Here is a 20275-nt window from a genome sequence, read left to right as displayed (position 1 = left end):
TAGGTAAACGGATGGAAATAGAAAGCACAACTTTCTAGCAGCATGGCCACTTAAATCACAGACCTGAGGGGCTGGGGATGTGGCTCAAGTGGTAGCGCACTCACCTGGCATGCGTGTGGCCCGGGTTTGATCCTCAGCACCACATTCAAACAAAGATGTTGTGTCCCGCCGATAACTAAAAAATAAATATTAAAATTCTCTCTCTCCCTCCCTCCCTCTCTCTCTCTCTTTAAAAAAAAAAAAATCACAGACCTGAGAGGTCTTTAGGGACATGCTTCCATACATGAAACATGATGTGAGGATATTCCCTGCAGCATATTTGTGTAAGTATCCATCATCCCATCATTAAAGAGGGGCTAATTAATATGGTGAATTGACCAAGGCAATATCCCACAATTCTTGAATAAATAACACAGCCTTGGATGTACTTATGTGAAAAATATACAAAGATATAGTTTTAGATTTAAAAATATATATAGTGCATGTACTATGGCCATTTGTTTTTTGAAAGGATATTTGCAATTTATATGCAAAACATTTGCAAAATATTTTCAAAATAATTTGAGGTCTAGGATAATTTTTTTTTTCCAGATTTAATTTACATTTGCTTCTATCTGGTGCCTGGAGAGCAGACTTAAAATGTTAGGATTTCATTAGCCTAATTTCAAGCACTGGGGCCTTTAAAAGGGCCTACTTCTCTGACTCACCCTGTTCTCAAGGCACAGTCCTCTGTGTTCCAACTCAGAGTAAGGATTATTAGTTCCCTCCTACACACCTCACCACAGTAGGCCTTGAACTCCAATCTGTGTCTTCATTGTCGAGGCAGTCAAAGGATCTGCTCAACCTTTCAGCCTTCCGCTCTGGAATTGCCAATGACCCCAACAGGAATAACAAACAACAAGAAGAAACCCCAAATACTGACTTCGCTGGTTGTTGCTTCTCCTGTAATTCTCCATTCTCTGCTTAGATTTCCTTCACTTTCTAGCAGATGGCTAGTTATTTCCCTCAGCTTTTCAGGTTGGTAACAAAAAACAAATTCTTTCAGTTTTAAATGATCTAAATGATTTAAATGATCTAAATGATCTAAAGAGTTCAGCATTTCAAGTTAGGGAGTAAATTAAATCCCAACACCAGAATTTACGAGGCACCCCTAAGGTTTCAGAGAGGGTTGTTATTTGGCCCGGGAAAGCCAGGCATGGGTAAGTTCAAGGCACGGGCAGCTATTCCAAGCAAGTTTAGAAATCACAGTAATTTACAGTAAAACAGAAATTAACTTTTCATGACTTTGTGACAAGATGGCTCCCAATCTTAAGATGGAATTAGGCTAGGTTCATCAAATTTTTGCACCTTCTTTTGGGAGAATATGCATATCTTTTAGAGTACATTCATTAATTGTACTATTCAAGCTTTTGTTTGCACAATTTTTGAGAGATATTTTAAACTCTATAATTACATGTTTGCCAGTTTCTTCTGGAAATTCTGTCAATTTTTGTAAAGTTGCGCATTACTTTTTGTATCTTTAGGAAAGATTTCTCATAATTCCAATTAAGCTTTTTTGCCTTAAACTCCCTTCTCTTTAATATTTGGTATTCTCTCTCTTATAGTGACAATCTGATATTTAGGGATCTGCCATTCAGTTATTACACATATCTTTTGTAAATAACTGAATGCCTAAATTTTATTTTTTATTCTAGTATTCTAGTATTTTTTATTCTAGTAATATCACCAATTTTCAACAATGAACATAATTTATAATACATTTCAACTTATCTCCACCATCTTATTTTTATTTTCTAGTTAACATGATAATTCTTTTCATATTTTATACTTCCTTTTTTCTCTTATTGATACCCTGGTACATTTTTATGTACTCTGCTCTTTCAGAAGTGAGATATAGTATTTATCTTTAACACATAAATATTTAATGACATTATTAAGGGTTAACAATATGTTTTACACTCATATTATGATTGTGTAACATGCTCTCTTTTTAGAAAATATCTCTATTATTTATTTGAATTAAACTTAGCATACTTTAACTTTTTCCTGAATTTCCCCTCCAAGCTTCCTTTTTGTGGTTGTTTACAATTTAATCTTTGTATTATGACAGATGTATTTTTGCTGATGAGAAATTGTCCTCCATTCTATTTCTTAGGCAATATATATTTTTTTCTTGTTGGATTTGAAGATATTTTTAACCATTGATATTCTGAAGTTTTATTGTGATTTGTTCATGTATAGATTTTTTTGAGCATCTTTTCTCAGACTAGGTAGAACATATCTTCAATTTGAAGCTTCATGTCCCGTTTTAATTCTAGAAGTTCTTAGCTATTATTTCCTTAATATTTTCTAAATAGTAAGATATCTACCATTGAGTTATTATGAGTATCTTTCCTAGATAACTTTCCTTTTGTAATTCATCCTGGAATTATTTTTAGAAATTTTTATACATTGTATCTCTTTACTTCTCTGTGCTACATTCTAGATGATTTTTTCAGATCTTTTCCCACATCTCTAATTCTCTTTTCAGCTATGCCCAGTCTAGTGCTTACTCTACCTATAGGAATTTTTTAATTCCAAAGACTGTATTTTTAAAATTTGTTCTAATTAGTAATACATAACCACAGAATGCATTTTGGTTCATTGTACACAAATGGAGAGCAACTTTTCATTTCTCTGGTTATGCACGATGTAGAGTCTCACCACATGTACCTAGGGGTAATGATGTCCATCTCATTCTACCATCTTTCCTGTCCTGGTGCCCCCTCAAGACTGTATTTTTTTAATTGCAGGATTTTTAATTTGTTTATTTTTGAATTCCCTACTCATATTTCATGGAATGATCTCTTCTTATTTTTCTTAGAACATTTTAGGTTACCTTCCTCCCTCTTTGTACTAGGAATTAAATCCAGGGCCTCAGGTATGCCACGTACTTGCTCTACCACTGAGCTAACCCCTCAGCACTAAGCTACACTTCTTAAAAAGGCTTTTTAAAAAATTATTCTAAACACTTAGATGTGAATTCTAAGTCTCTTGGGTATGTAGACTCTCTTCTTCCTAAAATTCTTCATGTATTTTCTAATTTTTGTTCACAAAGTCATCTTAAACTGGAAATTGTTCTCTGCAAGTCCAACACACACAATTTGCTATAGAAACTTCTCCTTTAAGACATTCTAAGTTTAACAGTGCTTAGTTACCATAAAGACCATTGATTCTGAATTTTTAATTTTATACTGGATTTCTCAGTTTGGAATTATTTTACTATATAAGTAATGTGATTTCAGTTCCTTTTCTTCAAGTCAAGTTCTGATTTCATAAAGATGGTTGTTTATCTGTCTAAAGTCTGAATGGGGTATTTTTCCTTCACTGAGATCTTGACTGTCTGTCTGGGGTAAATTTTCTGGTCTTTCTTACACAATAATTCATGGACAGTTTCATCCAAGCAATACATAGCAAAGGCAAGTGGATTTCAAAATACATTATCCTGCATATTGAGATTCAATTGGGTCTATAGGATTTAATAGGAAAACACCAAGAAAATACCAAGAACAATGCCATGCATATATAGAATAGATTTCCTAGCCCAGGGTTCTAAATGCCTTCTCATGAGATCTTAACATCCTAGGCCCTGGGACATATCTGATATAGATATCAAACATTATTCCTTCCTCTAAATGGCTTCAAATTTGACCCTATGACTCTTTTTTTAAAAAAAAATGTGAAGATTTCTATTTTTTGCTTTTGGATTCAGTCACACAGTAGCAATTTCTGACACTAAAGTAATTTTCCACGTTAAAATGTAAGCAAGAAAATGTTAGAACTATCAGAGACCATAGGAAAACAAATTTTATAAGGTTTTCTTTTGATCCCAATAATAGTATTAGATTCTGCTGCTGTGCTACTTACTTAGTGCACTGTAATCCCAGAGGCTCGGGAGGTTGAGGCAGGAGGATCTCAAGTTCAAAGCCAGCCTCAGCAAAAGTGAGGCACTAAGCAACACAATGAGACCCTGTCTCTAAATAAAATACAAAATCAGGTTGAGGATGTGGCTCATTGGTAGATCGCCCCTGAATTCCATCCTCAGTACCAAAGGAAAAAAATATGGAAAATCTATAATGTACAGTTTTATTGTAAAAGAGCTGTTAGTGGTGTGACAAATTAACATTCTCACCGAAGTGATATTTATGAAGTTCAAGCTATATCATTTGTACTTCAAAGTTTTCAATAGAAGTGATATTTTAATATCCATCTTTACTGTTATATAACTTTACCAATGCCCACACAAGAAGATTTGGCATCAGTTAACATTTCTGAATATTTTCAGATAATGTCCAAATAGGGAACATTTTTTTCCCTCATATAATTTGTTGAGAATGACTCTAATCACATTACCATTTTTGTTTGGTGGTCTCAAGCTAATAAAAATTATTATATGAAGAATATTATATAGATTACACATAATAAAAAGCCATTATGACACATAATTTTAGCAGCAATAATTTTTTGTGCTTCCTGTTTTATTCATGCTGCTGTTCAACAAGCTAGAACAAATCACATAAGTTTAAAGTCACAACTCCACTGTGTCCCCCCACTACCCCAGTATTGGAGATTGAACCCAGCAGTGCTACCACTGAACTTTTTATTTTATTTTGAGACAGGGTCTTGCTAAATTGGAGAGTCTGGCCAGGAGCCTGTGATTCTCCTGCCTCAGCCTCCCAAGTCACTGGGATTATAGGCATGCAATTCAGTTCTCAGCTGAACTTAAGAATTTATTGTGGCTAAATTTTATGTCAGCATTATCCCCATGCACTTTGAAGATGTTTTAAAAGCAATTTGTTAGAAAAATCTCTCATGCTGAAGATTTCAGAAGTTCTTTTTCAATTTTTTGAAAACATTAATTTTAAAGTATCAAAGAGTAATATTCAGCTTGCAAAGAAAAATGATCATTTTTGTTGATTTCATTTATTTCTTTGAAGATTTCCTGATAGTGTGCTAAGACTAAAGGAGTTAAATATAATTCTTAGTTAATTTTTTGAGTATTATTGAAAACATAAACTTCTAGACACTTCCTCCTAGAATTCTGATTTTCTTGATTTCTATTGGAACCAAGGAGTCTGAGTTTTAATAAATTTTTCTGGCATATGACTCCTGTGTACTCTGAATTTTGAGAACCATCGACACAGAGGTTGCATATAAGAACATGGCAGTCAATACAGTAAGAAAGGTGTTGAAAGCATCCATATTTCTGTGGAAGTTTGTCATTCTCTTGTTTAGGTCAAGGTCATGCTCATGTGTAGAAGAACAAATGATATTAGCAATTCACTGAACAGTTTCATACAAGCTACAGGAGGCAAAGGCAAGAGGATTTCAAAATATCCTGCACTGTTTTTCCAATCAATACCAAGGATGGTATTATTGAAAAGATAAACTCCTACGCACCACTTCCTGGAATTCTGCTTTTCTTGATTTGTGTCAGGGCCCGGGAATCTTCATTTTAATAAATATCTCCTGCACATGATTTCTATATTCACCAAATTTTGATTAGGAGAATATCTAGAACAAGGACAGTTTTCCAAGGAGAATAGCAACACAAAGGTGATAGAAGTGCAAATTAAATGAAAGAATAGTTTTAGGACAAATAAGGGACTTTAATTATAAAAAACACTGATAATAGCTGATGGAAAAATGCTCACAATTTTCTCATTGATAAGATAAGAAATACACAATTTACTAGAACCTGGAATTCAAGTAATCTGATTACTAGAATATCATTGTTTAACAAAGTACATAAAATGAATGGCCCAAACAGAACTACACATAAAAATATCAATCACAAAAGCATTTGCATTAATGGATTTGAGCATCCAATATCAAAAATATTGTTTGGTAAATGAGCCAACTTTTAAGTGCTATAATCCATGGGTTCATTTTAACTTCTTAGTTTTATTTTTTTGATTCCTTGTTGTGATGATATTTATTATTATTAGTGACAACAATTATTAAATTTTAGGTTTGAAAGTCGATACACATGTATGTACCAACTCTCAACCAACTGTTACAGTTTGGATCTAGAATGTCTCCCAATGACTCACGTATTGAAGGTGTGGCCCCCAGTTGGCAGTGATATCAGGAAACTGTGGAAACTTTGGGAGATGATTCCTACTTGGAAAATGTAGGTCAAGGGGGATGTGACTTTAAAAGTTGTATTTTGTCCCTACCCCCAGCCCCACAGCCCCTCTGCTTCCTAACTGCCATGTGGTGAGTGGCGCTGTTCTACTATGTGCACCCTGCCCTGTTCTATCTTGCCCAAGGCCCAGGTTTTAGGGTCAAGCTGGGGACCCTAATACATACCAAGTTTAATTCTTTTATAGATTTCCTTTTATTTAATGCATTCCTTTTTATTAAATATTTAATTAATTCTTGAACAAGTTTTTGCTGCTGGAACATACGCAGTTTGGGTTATTTATTTTGTGCGGGGGATTGAATCCAGGGTCTCATATATATTAAGTACATGCTACAACTCAGCCACTTTGGGTTAATTTTGTGCTTAGTATAGCCTGCTGAAGGAGATAAAACTATTTTCTTCAGAATCATTTCAATACTTATGATAAAAAATTAACAGTTTGTTCAGAAGATAAAAATGATGAGGGGAATAAGTCATGATAAAAGGACAGAGAATTTAAACTCTTCACAGTAGTACAGAAAGGTGACAAGGTTAGAATGAAAGCCATCTTGCAGTGTTAGTTTACTTAAAAGAAAAAAACATAGTCCTGAGGGCTTCTGTTCATTTATAGCTTGACAAATGACAGAACAAATAATATGACAACAAGAACTTGAATCCACAGTAATATGAGGCCTTGAAATTGTGTACATGGCACTTTTGTTAAATTTTAGGTGGAGAAATGAAGGTTACCATACCCCCCTACCATCACCAGGGTCTTGCATGGACAGTATAATTGGAATATTTCAAATACTTCATAATTATAATTAAGGTTTAGGTTGAGAAGCAAAGATCCTGGTAATTTCTTGGTATAATCAGTTCTGTTTTAATGTGTGTTTTGAAAACCTAAGTTTATTCCAATATAAAGCAATAATTTGCACATAATGGCAATGTTGTACTTACATATGATTTTATCTGAAAGGAACACTAGATGAGTGTGGGAATGCACACAGGGGACAGGTGTACACAAACCTCAAGCACATACCAGCTATGTTGGCTCACATCTGTGTTATGGGCTATACTGTCTGCAACTGCTGTTAAGTTTCCCATCCAATGTCAATAATCCTGCCTGTCATTTGACAATAATTCTGAAGTTACAACTCCGCCAATATCCACTTCCACCAGCTAATTGCAGGTCTTTTTCAAGATAAAGTGTCATATTTATGTACATCTTAGCCATAGAAGCTATGTGAGACTGCTGCCGTTTTATTAGGTTTCCTTTTACTTATTTATCTTTAATGTATTACTGATTAAGTTTTTAATATTTGACACCTTAAAATAAAATCAAATGTACTGAGGGTCAAGAATTTCAAATGTTTAATAATATAGTCAGTAATATTTATTGAATGGGCACTGTATTCCAGATATTCTAGATATCTGATTTAACACTAGCTATCTGATTTAACATAATCCTAAAATGACCCTATGGGGGAATTCTCCTCATTTTATAATAAAGGCAACTGTGATTTAGAAGGGTTAAATTTTTTTGTTCTCAATCACAAAGCTAATAACCAGTTGGAATTAAAAATACAGCTGTCTTTGAATGCAGATCCCACTTCAGACTGGAAGCCAAACTGTGCAGAACACAGTGGGTTCAGAGAGACCAGCTTGGCCAGGCTCCCCTGCCTCTCCCAGAGACACTGGAGCCTTGGAACTGGACAGCCTTGCAATCAATCCGGCTTCCACCACTAACTAAAGGTAAAGAAGTTACTTATACTTTCTAAATTTTAGTTTTCTAATCTGAAAAAAATAAATTGACAATTGCAATCAATAGTTAACATTCACTGAGCACTCACTGTTACCCTCAAAACGTTCTATGAGACGAGAGGATATCATCCCTTCCTCCAAATGACAAAATGTGGAAAAAAGTAAAGAAGTATGATTAAGATTGGACAGCTTGCAAGGAAGGCGTTAACCCTTAGCAAATTCCAGACACTCATCTTGTTAACCACAATTTGCCACAACACAACCTTCCTCCGTTTGAGGATTGAGAAAGAAACTACATATAAATTTCTTAGCACTATGCCCAGACTATGATATAAACTTAATGAATGAAGTTTATTATTATTATTACCATTGGAACTTAGCCAAGAACATAAATAATCATAATACATGGATATATATATATATATATAATATATATATATTATATATATATAATATATATATATTATATATATATATATAATATATATATATATATTAATTATGGTATAAATATATACATATATACCCATCTGATGGGTACCAAAAAAAAAGATGCTAAGGGATTTAAAGGGCAGAGAGATGACATTTGTAAATTAACAATTCTTCAAGGAGGAGACAGCACTTGAAACACATGCTGTAGGATCTTAGCAGATAGAGATGAGAGGATGAGAGGATAATACATGCAGAGAGAACAGTGGAGACCCTAATACAGAGAAGGAATTGTGGCGTCTATTCAGGAGCATAAAGCGTCTATGGGTTTCCCCTGGTGCTAGGCATCTAGAGTGGAGGGGGAGAAACAAGAGGCTGCCCACCCAAGCCTTCCTGGGGCAGGCTGCTCACTGCTGGGGTAGGAGTCCTTGCTAAACATGGTACACAATGGGGAGGTAACCTGAGCAGGGCTGTGTGCCCAGACAAATCTGGCAAAAATTGTAGCAGAGAGTGGCTGAGGGTGTGGGCAGCATTGAGTCATCAGATGCCACCCTGCCAGCTTTCAGGTGAGTGTGGGTTCTTCTCAAGAGCACATTCCAGGGCAACTCTTTGATCTGAGATTACTTTATAGCTTATGAGGTTTGCAATACAACAGGGCCCTCTACAGCCATCATCCTGATTAGACTCAGAGGAATTTAGATGAGGAAAGATCTTCAAATTAATCCCAAGAGCCAAGTTTGCAGATTTAAAAGCCCATGAGAACTTAACTTGGCAGCCTAACCAATTGAAACTGGTTGGTGTTGAGGACACCCCCTGACCAAAGCTATGTGGGAAGATAAGGCCAATGTTCATATGATCTGCATCTCAAAGGAAACTAGTATAGTAAAGTATCTTGGTTTCTAAATGTGGGTTTGATTTGAAACAAACACCATGAAAGTCAAAGGAAATAATACATGTGTGGACTGGATTTGGCTTCTAGGCATCACATTTTCACCATACACCTTCCAACCAGGAAGGGAATGTAAAGGTCATTTTTAGACACTATATTGTCCACTTAAACAAGAATATCATATCCAGAAGGCTCCAGCAAGGTTATAGACAGCTGCTTTAGAACATAGGTCATTAATCCATAGCACAGATTTTTCCTAATACTGTTTCCAAGTTTGGCCCTAACCCAGACAGACTACCATCATTTACTGCTAGTGCATATGGGGCTAGGTTTAGGATTGAGCGTGATGTGGGGCAAAGAGGGTATTTACTAAGATTTTAATGTAGATGGAAAAACCATCTGCACTTGGATACCTCACTTTACATCCCTTCACCAACCTATTAGATGTGTCCAATTTAAGGTAGCACAGTGACAGAGAACCCTTGTCTACAGACTAGGTAAGATATTCTCCAGCAACCTGCCCACTCTTTTAATCCTGAGGATAACCTAGAGTTTATTTACAGTCTACAGTCTCCTCTCAGTCTGCGTTCTCACATGCCACCAGGCACTTGACACTGTTCTGGCCCCACCCTAAGGATGGTATGCATATTGTAATCTGAGCATGACAGCAGGGAATTTTTTGTAATTGATCTGTGACAAGGTATATATATATATATATATATATATATATATATATATATATATATATATATATATATAAACAAAAAAGAACTATTTTTTATTTGCATACAAATCACTTGGTTACATCTCCAAGTTCACCAAGATTTAGTACCCGATGTAAATATTTCCCATAAAATGTTGGGAAAGATTATCATCTAGAGTTTAGATGAGGGACTTCAGCATTGACTCTCACTCCTTCAGGACATGGCTTTGCCACTTAAAAGCTATGTGACCTGGGGCTGGGGATGTGGCTCAAGCGGTAACGCACTCGCCTGGCATGCGTGGGGTGCTGGGTTTGATCCTCAGCACCACATAAAAATAAAATAAAGATGTTGTGTCCTCTGAAAACTGAAAAATAAATATGAAAAAATTCTCTCTCTCTCTCTTCTCTCTCCTTCTCTCTCTTAAAAAAAATAAAAATAGAAAAGCTATGTGACCTTAAACAAGTGAACTGCCTTCTTGAAACCACAGGTGTGGGTTAATCAAAATAATGCAAATACTTTCAAACAGTGCAAGTTTTCATAAATGGTAGCTCTCAAACTATTTCTTCAACTTGATTTTCAAGGAACTTAATACTGAATTAGTATTTTTGTTGCAATTAAAAAAAAAATCTAGAGATGCCATTCTTTCCAGAAAGATGTGAGACCTAATTATTATCCTCTTAAAGATCAAAAGTACTAATTTGATAGCTGCTTGTCCTTTGTCTTACCCAAATTCAATCTAGGAAATTTATGCTCCAATAACTGAGACATAAAAATGACAAAGAAAGTACTGGTACCCCCCCCACCACCCCATGCTTCCCCAAAAAAGGCAAAGAAAGAACATGAGGGTTTTAAATAAGGCTTGACTAACAAATTCAATTCTTATCATCATATAATCATTCACCTAATCTTTATGAGATGTTTTTTTGGAAGCTGTGTTTCCTGTAATCTAGAACATTCATCATGTTCAGTTTTGGCAGAGGAGTGAAGTAAAATGATGGGACATGTTTTTGTATATGGACATTCTCAAGAACTAGCCTTGGAATTCTCAGATTAACTGCTCAAGCTCTTGAGCTCTGGGCTGGGCATTGATTGACTGAATTTTTATTAACAAATTTCATAGAGAATTTGGAAGATATGCTTCTGAATGTGCTACTGAATTGGTCTGCACCAAAGTTTGGACAGAAATGTGGACTCACCCAGATCAGCAGTGCCAGACAATGACAAATTAAATTTCAACACTTCCAGTTCATCTTGGCAGATGCTCACATCTGATGTCATGCAGTCATGATGTAAGCCAGAAAGAGTGGTATTTTGCAACAGAGATTTTGGTAACCCTTCCCATGAGTGTGGGTTGCAGAATATCAATATTTATATCACACACAGAAAGCATGTTACCTTTTGTAATGCATCGAAGTTAGGTGGCTTACTCATAGTCTTCTGTGTATATGAATTGTTCTTATGTTCAATATCAAAAGTTCAAATTGCTGATGTTTGTCTTATTATTTTAAGACCTTTTTTTCAATTAAATATAATGAATGAAAATCTTATTGACGTCACCAAAATGGATATGTGAAAACTGAAGGATTAGATTTGCATTTTGAAAGATGAGCTATGTTATAATTTCACCCTCTTCAAACTTTACTAAAACATGATTGTACAAAAAAGCTAATTTTGGGAGAGAGGATACAATGACAAGCAATTTTAATTCTTTTAATTGGAGATTTACTGGCTCAGAGAGGAGATTGTAATGTTTGCCTCCATCCCATCAAAATGCTAAATAATGATGTACTCCTCAATACTGATGAGCTAAGAAAGTGTTCTCAAATAATTGAAAGATAGACACAGGGAAGAGACAAAAGGGGGACTGAAAGAAGCAGATGAATTCCTTGGCCAGGTTGATTTAGTGAAAGATGCCAGCAGCATGCTGTCATTTCTTTCCTAAGTCATCCACCCAACTTAATGATCCATGGTTGATGGCTGAAAGTGGAGTTCAAATGCAAGTTCATGAGTAGGCACTTTTCAGGGTCTTATTGCATACAGGAGAAAAAAATGTACAAGATGAAACAATTGACAGATCATCTTGTATTTATGCATTTTCCTGTACAAGTCCTTTATGTATGTAAATATTGCCAGGTGGGGCTCCAGCTCTATGGGAATGCCAGAGATTCCTTCCTGCAAAATTAACTCTGGCAGTTACAGGATCTCAAGATTATTTCATAGGACAGACCACAAACAGATGGCTTCATAAACCATATTGTAAGTTTCTGTACAGTCTCACTGGGTAGATTTTATATTGTCAATGAATACTTTTCCATAGGTGAAAGAAGGAATCTGTATTAGTATTTGTTTGGATTAACATTTTGGATTAGCAATGCTGAAAATTTTAACTGCTGTGACGTTGTTCTAATTTCAATGTAATAAGTTTAAAACTGGCAACCATTTACAGACTGCCAATATTTGTAACCATTTAGGTTACCATTTCTGTAGACACTATCATTGCTTCCTCTTTCTTTTCATTAAGAGGCAGTCCTTAATTACTTAAAGACACGCCTTCCTGGACTCTCCCTGGCATTTTTACATCTTTTTGAAATGCTCAGGAAGAGCACAGCTTTCTAGGTGCGGTGCTGTGCTGGAGTCATGGGTGGAACCTTGGCTCCCCACCCCTTGGGGTGATGTAACCTTTGCACGCTGTGTGAAGACAGGCAGAAAGTGCTGACCTGTGATTCATCTGTGTTAAATTCCTTCTGAATGAAAACCAAAGCAAGTGAAATTCCTTCTCTTCAAAGGAAAGCGAAATGGGAAGTTAGGAGCAAATAAAAATCTATAATTTAATGCAAAAGAAGGCTTATTAATAGGCTGCCATTGTTCAAACACTCAAGTTTGATTTTCTCTCTATCAATCTCATGATCAAAATTGTTTTGTTTATCGACATCACAATAGGAGCCCACACTATTAGGTTGCAACTTAAAGACATTTAATGTTATAATTCTTTAATTTAATTTTATATTTTTCTTAAAAATAAATTATTATTGTATAAATTGATCTTTAAAATATACATCTAAGATAATAGCTAGTGGTGTGTTTTTGGGCTTCGAGGTTGGTTTGATGATAGAATTGTCACTTCCATCTGTCACTTAATAGTGCAGAAAATTTCTTTCTTCTCTCATTGTTAAACTTTAGAACCACAAGAGTCTTGTAGAAGATGGAACCAAAGCCCCAGGAAATTAAGGGACCTGCACAAGACTGTATGAATTATGTAGCAGAAGTATAATTAAAAAGGAAGGACCTTGGTTCCCAAATTGTTATTTCTACCATTGCTCCATTTTTTTTTTCCTATGTGCAAATCTGTTCAGAAATGGTGAAGTTTCCACACACTATTGGCTGGTGAAATAACTCTCATGTCTAGTTCATCAGTTTCTACTTCAGGACCAGTTGTAGACTTTTGGTCATTGGCCAAAGTCTTGGATTTCAGTTCAAACGGATGGTCACCAGCTAATACCACTGATAATGACTAGAAATGACAAAAGTAGAGGGAACATAAGTCCAACAGAGAATTTCATAATCCCATATGGAAAAGAAATGCTTAACCTTCTCTGGATTTGATATCCAGATGGCTTTTAGTTCTGAGAAAGTCTTTAGCTTATTCCATGTTTCACAGGTAAAAGTTGCACAGTATTGTCATAAGCTAGGTATGATTTGTGTTTGCTTTGGACATTCATTTCTTTTCAGTGGCTTGCACTTAAGACACATGTTTGGTTCACTCAAGATGCCATAACACTGATATTACCCTAAAATTGAAATTAAACTCCTTTGATACTATAAAAACAGAATGCTTGGGATGAGGTCCATTGAGTGAACAAAGAGCCCACACTTAGGTTGTGCTATCCAAATGCTGGGTAGCAAGCTGAACTTGGAATTGCTGTGGCCTGCTGCAAGGATGACAATTATTCCCAGGAAAACCTACATCTGACATGGTCAGAAGCACAGAACACAATTGTTTTTTTTGTAGTGAGAACAATAATCACACAACAACAAACCCAGGTTAGGATTGCAAACTTGACCTCTTCCTTTGTAGCTTGTTCACTTGGCTTCCATGGCTCCTAATGATGGCAAAGTCTAAAGACCAATGTTGAATCTTATCCTCTTATTTCATTGTGATTCCCAACTTTCATTCTTTTCAAGTCTAGTCAACTTGACGTTTTTGTTCTTTCACTTGAGGATTTCAATGTGGGGCCCACTGAGTTTCCCAAATGACATGATGAAAACGCCCACAAATCCTCAGAGTGGTCTCCCTCCAGAACAGATGTTGTAAGGTGATTTCAGTTTTAGACACCTAAAACAGAGCATTGATTTCCTTATGACTGTGGTTTGTGTTGGTCATCATAGATCACAGAACGCACTGGTGTATCAGTTGCTCCTGGTGCCCTGCCCAGATCCCCTTCACTCAATGGTAGACCCATCCTTCAGTGGCTGTAAGCATTAACAGGCTGACAGCACCACCATTCAGCCAATAGAACACCTTGCCAGAAGATTCCTGGGAAATTACAAGCCCCTGCTCACTAGCCCACTAGCCCATCAAGAATAGTTTGTGGCCTGATTGACCCATGTGGTAAATGGGTCAAGACCTTTCTCCTCCTTGGGAAGGTCTATGATGCCATTCACATTCTCCATCTCCCTGTAGAATCAAGCTGAGAAGACAGCTCAAGCTACATCTCTGCTTAGCTGCTTCTGCTTTCCTTATGTCATCACAGGTTTCACCTCAGAGCCCTCCTGCCACCTGTCACATGCACAATCCTCTCATCAGAACTGGATCTCAAACAGCTAGCTTATTCCCACCAACAGGTCTTTCCTCCTCCCCGGCTGCCTCCTCCTCCACCTTCTCCCTCACCTCTTCTCTCCTTCCTTCTCTTCCTCATTATTCTTCTTAGATTCTTATATAAATATGCAACTTATATATGTTGATTTGATCCTCTCATAAGCAAAACAAATTTTTCTAATTTTGGATGGGCAATTTTAGTCATGTTAAACTGATAACAGTAAAGTATATCAAGGGAAGTATAATTGTATTTTAAAATTAATGTATCTTACATAATTTCTTGACTTTTCCCTAATTACACAGATTTACAGTGTGAAAAGCCAGAAATAAGGATGAATACTCATTTCTTGATTTTTTTTTCATTCAACAAATATTTTTTCAGTGTCTGTTCTGAGCACAAAAGTAGATGCTAAATGTGTACTTGTAAACAAGATACAGAGTCTCTACCCACATGAGGCCTGCTATCCTCCTAATTTATAATTTTGACTTAGGAAGACACAGATATAAGAAAAAAGGAAGTTGTAAATTTGAACTCTCTTATTGCAACTAAAGGTAAACTTTTACCTCTTCTGTGAGAAGGGTATCAAAAATGTTACGGAGGAACTGCTCAGATTCACCTTCTTCTTTTTCGTTAAAAAAGGATACATGTCAAAGCCTGGTATGTCATAGAGGCTCGACAGATATTTGTCAAATGAACACACACAGAGTAACTTCATATTTTGTCTTTTTCATACCTCTTTCTTACGTAGCAGTAAAAAATAGCAAGAAAACCACTTATTAATAATCCAACACCAATCCCAATTGCAATGTATTTCTCATAAGAATCCACAGCATATGAAGTTAAGGTCAAGTGCTCACACCTTTCTCCAGTATAACCAGTATAACACCTTAAAAAAGAGAAAAAAAAAGTAACTTTAAAGCCTACAGAATGGCAGGGAGTGGTGGGGAGGAAAGGAAGTGATTTAAATAGGCAAACACCAAGTGAAATCAATGTGTTAAGGTATGAAGTAGCTTGAATTTCACAATAATCATCTCATTAAGACCCCATATTTTCCCTTCAATGGTGGACACAAAGTGTAGTATGCTTGTCAAGAAAACTGAGCACCAGGGAGTGATATTGCCAAATTATATTGTTTAATTGTGTGCATGTATGAATATGCAACAACAAATCTTATCATCATGTACAACTGTAATGCATCAATAAAAAATGTGGAAAAAAAGAAGACCAAGCAAATCAATGATCATAAAAATTGTGAACTTCTTATGAAGATTTTTGCCTTGCCCTGTTTCATTTTATCCTACAAATAATCCTGTGAAAACTAGGATTCACCTTTGCATATCATTAAAATGCAGATTCTGATTTAGTAGTTCTGAGGTGAAGCATGAAATTCTACATTTCTAAAAAGCCCCAGCTTCCACAGCTGCTGCTAATCTATATTTTTTAAATAATGAGGATTAAGCAGAAATAATAAAAAACCTTTTTGGAAAGTCAAGTACAAAGAGGACTGGCAAGTCACATTCAGATCAAACACCGTTTTAACCAGATAAGGTAGAGAGTGGCACTGTACTGTGTAAAACAACAAAGGCATAAGTTCACCTTTTCCTGTCTCCAGGACTTGGGAGTTCTTTGCAATTACCTGCAGATGGCTTTCTCTAGCTCATGGTGGAATGCACACATCCCATTGATGCAGTAGCTATTATGATCTTCCAGGCAAGGGTGGGAAAACCTCAAGGCTATGGGTCCTTCTGCATAGTCATCTAGAAAAAGGAGATATAATACTAACAAATGAAGTGTGTCCTACTTCATGACTTTCAACACATATGTAAGAGGACATATTTTAGGGGCACTTTGACTTTTGAGCTATTGATTCTTTGGCAGGTTGGTTATATTTACAAGTGTTTGGTTAGTATCATCCAGAAATATAATTCATTTATTAGAGTGAAAAGGTGTACCTATGATTGTTCCATTCTTTAGCTACCTAATCAGGTACAGAGGCAAGTTTGCCAAAAGGTGGCAGCATTGGTTCTAATCTTAGCAGGTTATTTTGAGTAATGTTTCCCATACCACTGCCTGCATCCTGATAAATGTAGAACATCTCATATAATCTTTATATTTTTCTCCTTTACCCTGAGTAGTTGGCACTTAGGAAGGTCTGGATTTATGCTTGTGAAATAATAAACAATTTTATTCCTTCCCCAGAGGAAAAGATAGTAAATCTAATTTAAAATGAAATCTAATTTAAAATGGGACATTTTCTGTAATTGACTTGAGAAGAGGTATTTGTTATGACCCATACAGGAATCCAGAAACAACTTATGGTTTTGGCTGAAATCGTTATATGACAATTCCATCAAATATTAATTAAAATTTTAACTCAGTTAAGAGGTATTCTGAAGTAATGGTAAAAGCCATGAACCTGGGATTAGAAAAACTCAGGTTTTTATTTCTAGCTCTAACACGATTCAATTGAACATGACTAGACACATTTTTTGTAGTCAAGTGTCCATAAACCTCCTTAGGGGAAATCCTCTTCAGGAAGATATGTTCTGGCAGCACACACATGGTTCAGGATGCCTCCCATCTTCTGATATGCTAAAGACATATGTAGACCATCCTTACTAATTATGCAGTGGGAATGACTCTTGCATAAAACTGCAGAATTGATTCTTTTTTGGTATATTTTAGTTAACTATTCTTACATTTTTCTCAAGCAAGTTTTTGGTATTTTAATTTATCATTGCTATGAATGAATGTATCCCTCAAGGTTAGTTATTATGTGACAAATCACCATATTTGCCTTGTTAAGGAGTTTAAGAGAAACCTAATTATTCATTTTAGGGAAAAAAATCTAAAGGATATTTTTATTTTATATTGGAAAAATTAAAACTTTAGGTACTCAGGGACCAACAGGATATTATGTTATATCACTTACCTTTTCATCAAGAATGTCCAATATTACCTTAGAATTCACATTCATTTTGTTAAATGTGATGTAGTGAACACAATTTATAATTTTAATAATTAATTCTGAGGCAGTGAGAATTTCCCATTATAAGCTGTGCTAGGCTCTTCTTAATTCAAGATTACTCACACTCAATTAACCAAGCCTAAAATGGGATTTTTTGGAAAATGTGAGAATTGAAAGAAGCCATTTCCAAAGAAAAGCTATGACAGAGAGACTTATCCATCCCTTAAGGAGAATATTAAGCTTAATTTAAAATTTTCTGAGATACTAGATTCATATTTTCAAAATAAATAAAAAGTGAAAAGAAAAACTAAAGTTTTTCATCAAGAAAACAAAGAAAAAAATAGAGAGATGACATATTCCATCCCACTTTTCCATTCCTATTGCCTATAATTCAGTTAATTTATTTGCAATTAACCATTAAGGAAGGAAAAAATGTGGTGTTGGGAATACTGCTATGACATCAGTCACTGAGAGAAAACCACACTTCTTTATTTTTTCTACAGTATTATTGATCATATTCCAATAAAATTTTTCCCTCTTTGCTTAAAGGTTCAGAAGACATGAAGAATTTGGCTAAAAGTTATTCTAAAACCCACTCTAATTTTGTTTTGCAAATTGATATTCAAAAAATCAAATAGATAAAATATTTTCAGTTGTTTTTAATTTTTAAATTAATCGTGGAATGAGGAACAGTTAAATACTACTATTTTTCATTTAAAATTGAAATATTTGACTTTATCTTTTATTTGCTGGACTCTCAGAGTAAGATCCAATGTTTCCTCCGTCCTGGGTCACATCACCAGCAGTCACCTCTGGGGGCCTTAAGTGATTTGCATGAGAATCAAAACCACTCAGTCTCAGGTCTTGACAGGCAACAAGTTTTCCAAGTTCACCTGTAGTTCAAACAGGTTTGAAAACAATGCTGACGCTCAACAGCAGCCAGAAGCCACTGCTATAATAATAATAAAATAGGAAAGAAAATACATCACCATCAATAATAAAAAAAAAAAAAATCAGGTATAAGTGGTGAGGAAAAGTAGCACATGCTAAAAGGACAAAAGCCCCCAAAAAACAAGCAAGAAAAAAAGATGGTTCCAAAGATGAAGGAGAATGCTTCATTTTGTCCATGATTTCTTTGACTGTTAAGCTTATAGTCATAGATCAAAATATGATGCCCCTTCAAGAATGCCAAAATGTAAATGAGCTGTCACCGAACACACATGGGTAATTGGAAGCCAAGCAGAAAATATGGTACACTTCACATTCAGGACAGTGGCTGAAGACAACTTTTCTTTCTCTCCTTTGTTTCACTTCCTCCTTTTAAAAGGGCAATTCTTGGCTCACACATTTATCTGTCACTTCAATTTAATAGCATCTTGCTAAAAGTGTTGATAACCCTATAAAACATATAGTTAAAAAATTCCAATGTTGTTTCTATCATAATCCAAGTTTTTCTCAAAGGTTTCAAAGTTATTTGAAGTATAAAAATGGGAAGAAAATACCTTCGGTTTTGTTCACGGTCCAATTACTTTGCTGGACTGCGCTTGGGGGAGTCACAATCACGGCTGCCTCTTCTGTCAGTGCTGTCATTGCTGTTGGGGGTGGGGGGAAGCATCTTTAGCAGGTGTGCCTCTGTCCAAGTGCAAGCAATAGACCCAGAGTTTTTCTTACTGTGTTTAATCCTATTTCCATTCTGCTTTTAATTTATTCCATTTTAAATCTAGAACCTGACTAGGGCATTTGCTCGTCTGTTTTTCAGCCATTCCATCGACTACATTATAATTATGGAAAATAGAAACACATGAATTTTAAAGAAAAAATGAATGCGTTTATATATTAATTCAATCACAAGGATATAATACTGTGGTAGTGTAACTAAATGTTATCAAGGACTCTTCAGTTCTATAGAGCAAACATTTTGGAGGTCTCAAAAAAAAAAAAAAAAAAAAAAAAAAAAAGAAAGAAATCAAAACATACCAGGAGAGGAACATAAGTTTCATAAGAAACTACATTAACCCACAGATTTAATTATTCTGATCTTTATCATGAACAACTCTTACAAACAAACATCTCTTTAATTCAGGGAGAATAAATCCCATTTACATTTACATTACATTCCACCCTGATACAAAGTTAATTAAACAAAAGGGAAATTACCTACCCTTGAACAAAAGGCAGACTGATATCGGAACTCCCAAAGCCATCTTCTGTAGTTGCTTTACTTTCTTTCTCTTATCCTCCCAACCTGACGGGTGGAAGGCTTTTATTGAGCTCTCTGAGTCTTTCTTGCATTATATATTTCATGAAGCGTCATCTGGCAGTTCTTACCAATCAAAAGAATATGTACTTCTGGCAGCAGCCCCAAGCCTTGGGGCACTCACACACTTGTTTGGGATGCCTGTGTTATCTAGCGATGTGATCAAGTTTCCTTTTGAAACACTGGTTTCCTGTTACCTGTGGGCATACTCCTATATGTAAAAGTACTTAAAACAACAACCCAAAAGAACATGAGTTCAGAAAAGTCTCCTCTGGTGTGAACAG

General features: G+C 35.5%; 1 protein-coding gene across 6 annotated transcripts; it reads right to left on the bottom strand.

Moving 5' to 3' along the window:
- Nucleotides 1–14227: 14227 nt before the first annotated feature.
- On the bottom strand, nt 14228–19953 carry Epgn (epithelial mitogen). Of its 6 annotated transcripts, none has more exons than XM_076864971.2 (5): nt 19896–19953; nt 19237–19326; nt 16403–16523; nt 15500–15652; nt 14228–14282 (listed from the first exon to the last, which is right to left on the bottom strand). In XM_076864971.2, exons 1-5 carry the CDS (start codon nt 19936–19938, stop codon nt 14228–14230), a joined length of 462 nt encoding a protein of 153 aa, XP_076721086.2. In that variant the 5' UTR covers nt 19939–19953. The 6 variants fall into 6 exon arrangements, with proteins under 6 accessions (XP_076721086.2, XP_076721088.2, XP_076721089.2 ...); XM_076864973.2 differs by having other exon boundaries at nt 15626–15652; nt 19896–19938; XM_076864974.2 differs by having other exon boundaries at nt 15626–15652; nt 19264–19326; nt 19896–19938.
- Nucleotides 19954–20275: the final 322 nt, after the last annotated feature.

This window comes from Callospermophilus lateralis, chromosome 8 (genome assembly GCF_048772815.1).
Source record: "Callospermophilus lateralis isolate mCalLat2 chromosome 8, mCalLat2.hap1, whole genome shotgun sequence".
NCBI lineage: Eukaryota > Metazoa > Chordata > Mammalia > Rodentia > Sciuridae > Callospermophilus > Callospermophilus lateralis.
Note: the sequence above shows the minus strand (reverse complement) of the source record. Positions and strands in the feature narration are given on the sequence as shown.